A 2,251-nucleotide genomic window follows, 5' to 3' on the forward strand; every position below is an offset into this window, starting at 1 on the left:
TCACAAATACAAAAAAATAAAAAACTTTCCGAATTTTAACCTCTGCTCACCAAATTCTAACCTTTTGAGCCGACTAGATTTTAACAATGAAAAATAACTTCCTATGTGATAATAATGTATTTATATGGATATTAGTTACGGTTGGAAAGCTTGAATATCATAACGTCGAATTTTATGATTACAGTTTCGATTTGGGTTTCGTTCGTCAAATCATTGAGTATTTGCGACTGTTATTATGGGAAAAAGAAAGAAGTCGGCTGCTTCAAATAAGCCGCGCAAAAGGCAACCAAAATTAGAAACTGTTTTCAACTGTCCATTTTGTAGCCATCCAGCGGGAGTGGAATGTGCCATGTTAGCTATCCTTCGTGTTTTTCAGTTCTTCACAATTTTATGATTTATATATATTAACGCGCATACATATATAATTGGCTCATGCAATAGGGATCGAAAGCAAATGATCGGAGAACTCAAGTGTAGGATGTGCGCAGCCGCCTACTCCATGACAATCAACAGTGAGTGAGTTTCCATGTTATTAACTTCTTAGTGCGTATCAAGTCACTTCTTTCATTCGAGATACGTTTATCTCGAATTATAAGTTTTACATGGATATGGGCTAACCAATAATGCTTTTTTCCTTTCTATCAAATGTATTCAGATTTGAGCGAGCCCATTGACGTGTAAGTCTCCAGCGATCCCTTGAAAACAAACTGTAAACTGTATCGAATGAAACATTATATTTTACATTTTCATATGCTATAATTATTTATGTTTTATCGATTGCATTTCATCTCGTTTACATTATAACGATTGTACTTCATCTCGTTTGCAGATTTACTGACTGGTTGGATGAATGTCAAAAGGCAAAACAATCAAATTCGGAGTGATAGAAACGTGACATCGAGATCATGTGTTAATATTTGTATATTATTTACTTATTTGAATCCATCTAATTGGAATTGGAATGGATAATTATGGTTTCTTATGTAATTAGAATCATCAAACAGATGGACTCCCTCACCTAGAAGAAAACACTTGCATGCCATTTAAACCTCCATGATTGAGTTCCTTAACACAAAACAGATAGGTTAAGGAACAACGACTTACGATTAAAATTTTATCTTGAATGTTCATTGTCAACGACAGATAGGTTAAGGAACAACGACTTACGATTAAAATTTTATCTTGAATGTTCATTGTCAACGATGACCATAGCATATTCTTCCGACATTGTCAACGATGGCCATAACCACATTGAAAATGACCTCCAAGTTTTGGGTTTATGCCAATTACACTTGAACCAATTCGATTGCTAGAGACCACAGTAGAGGAATCATCAACGTATCTGCTCCAAGTTGCTGCAAGTGCAACATGTCTGACACTCATTTCTAGCTTCCAATTTAAAAGGGTAAAAATATCAACTAATCACAATCCCCATATAATCTCATTAATAAGAAATAATTCATATGGTTGGTGGGCAGTTTCTTTGTGTAGGCCCTCCCTGTTGGTGGACTGGTTTTATTGGTGGGACTGGAACACCTCCGGCGGTGGCTGTCCCATCCTATATGAGGGGAACCTTACACCTCCGGCAATCCTATATGATTTTTTATATTTTCTTTTTTTTTTCTTATCCCTAAAGGGTGCTCTTTATTACAGATGACTTTTTTCACAATTGCCATACAGTTCACACGATTAAGAAAATAATGTAACCAAAGCAGATTAAGGAAAATAATTGGGTGTTTGATTATATGAATTTTGGAATGCAATTCTCAAACAATCTACAATGAAAAAATAATCTCATAAATTTTTACTTCCAGAAGATAATATTTGACTTTGGCAAAAGTTGAGGCTTGTTAAATTGACTTCCACAAATGTTGTCTGTAGGATGGATTCTCCCATGGACCCTCCAAAAGGCCATGTAATTGGTCCTCCTATATATACGATATAGGAGCTATAATGGTTGGAGAATGACCGTCGGCATTCTTTGTTGGATGAAGGCCAGTTGCCATCCAAGCAACTTCTATCATAATATTTCTTACAACTACATTCAACAAACAATGGTTGCTACTACCTGGAGATTACTTACACACAAAGCACCATCCACATACTTCCTATGGTACTTTCATAACTTTCTTGCTAAAACATGGCAATCGCAACTACACATTTTCCCTGGAAAATATTTTTACTTTTTCTGGAAGTGTTGCTGACGGAGGTTTCTTTGAAGATACTCATGCATTCTCTCACCGATATTGAG

General features: G+C 35.7%; 1 protein-coding gene across 1 annotated transcript; it reads left to right on the forward strand.

Moving 5' to 3' along the window:
- Positions 1-235: 235 nt before the first annotated feature.
- On the forward strand, positions 236-884 carry LOC149265376 (transcription elongation factor 1 homolog). Its single transcript, XM_089403699.1, has 4 exons — positions 236-351; positions 442-512; positions 656-677; positions 830-884. The coding sequence occupies exons 1-4, from the start codon at positions 236-238 to the stop codon at positions 882-884; spliced, it is 264 nt and encodes an 87-aa protein (XP_089259825.1).
- The last annotated feature ends 1,367 nt before the right edge of the window (positions 885-2,251 follow it).

The sequence above is a fragment of the Pinus tabuliformis genome, chromosome 6 (assembly GCF_031772625.1).
Source record: "Pinus tabuliformis cultivar Carrire ecotype Pingquan chromosome 6, CPIR1, whole genome shotgun sequence".
NCBI classification, from domain to species: Eukaryota; Viridiplantae; Streptophyta; class Pinopsida; order Pinales; family Pinaceae; genus Pinus; species Pinus tabuliformis.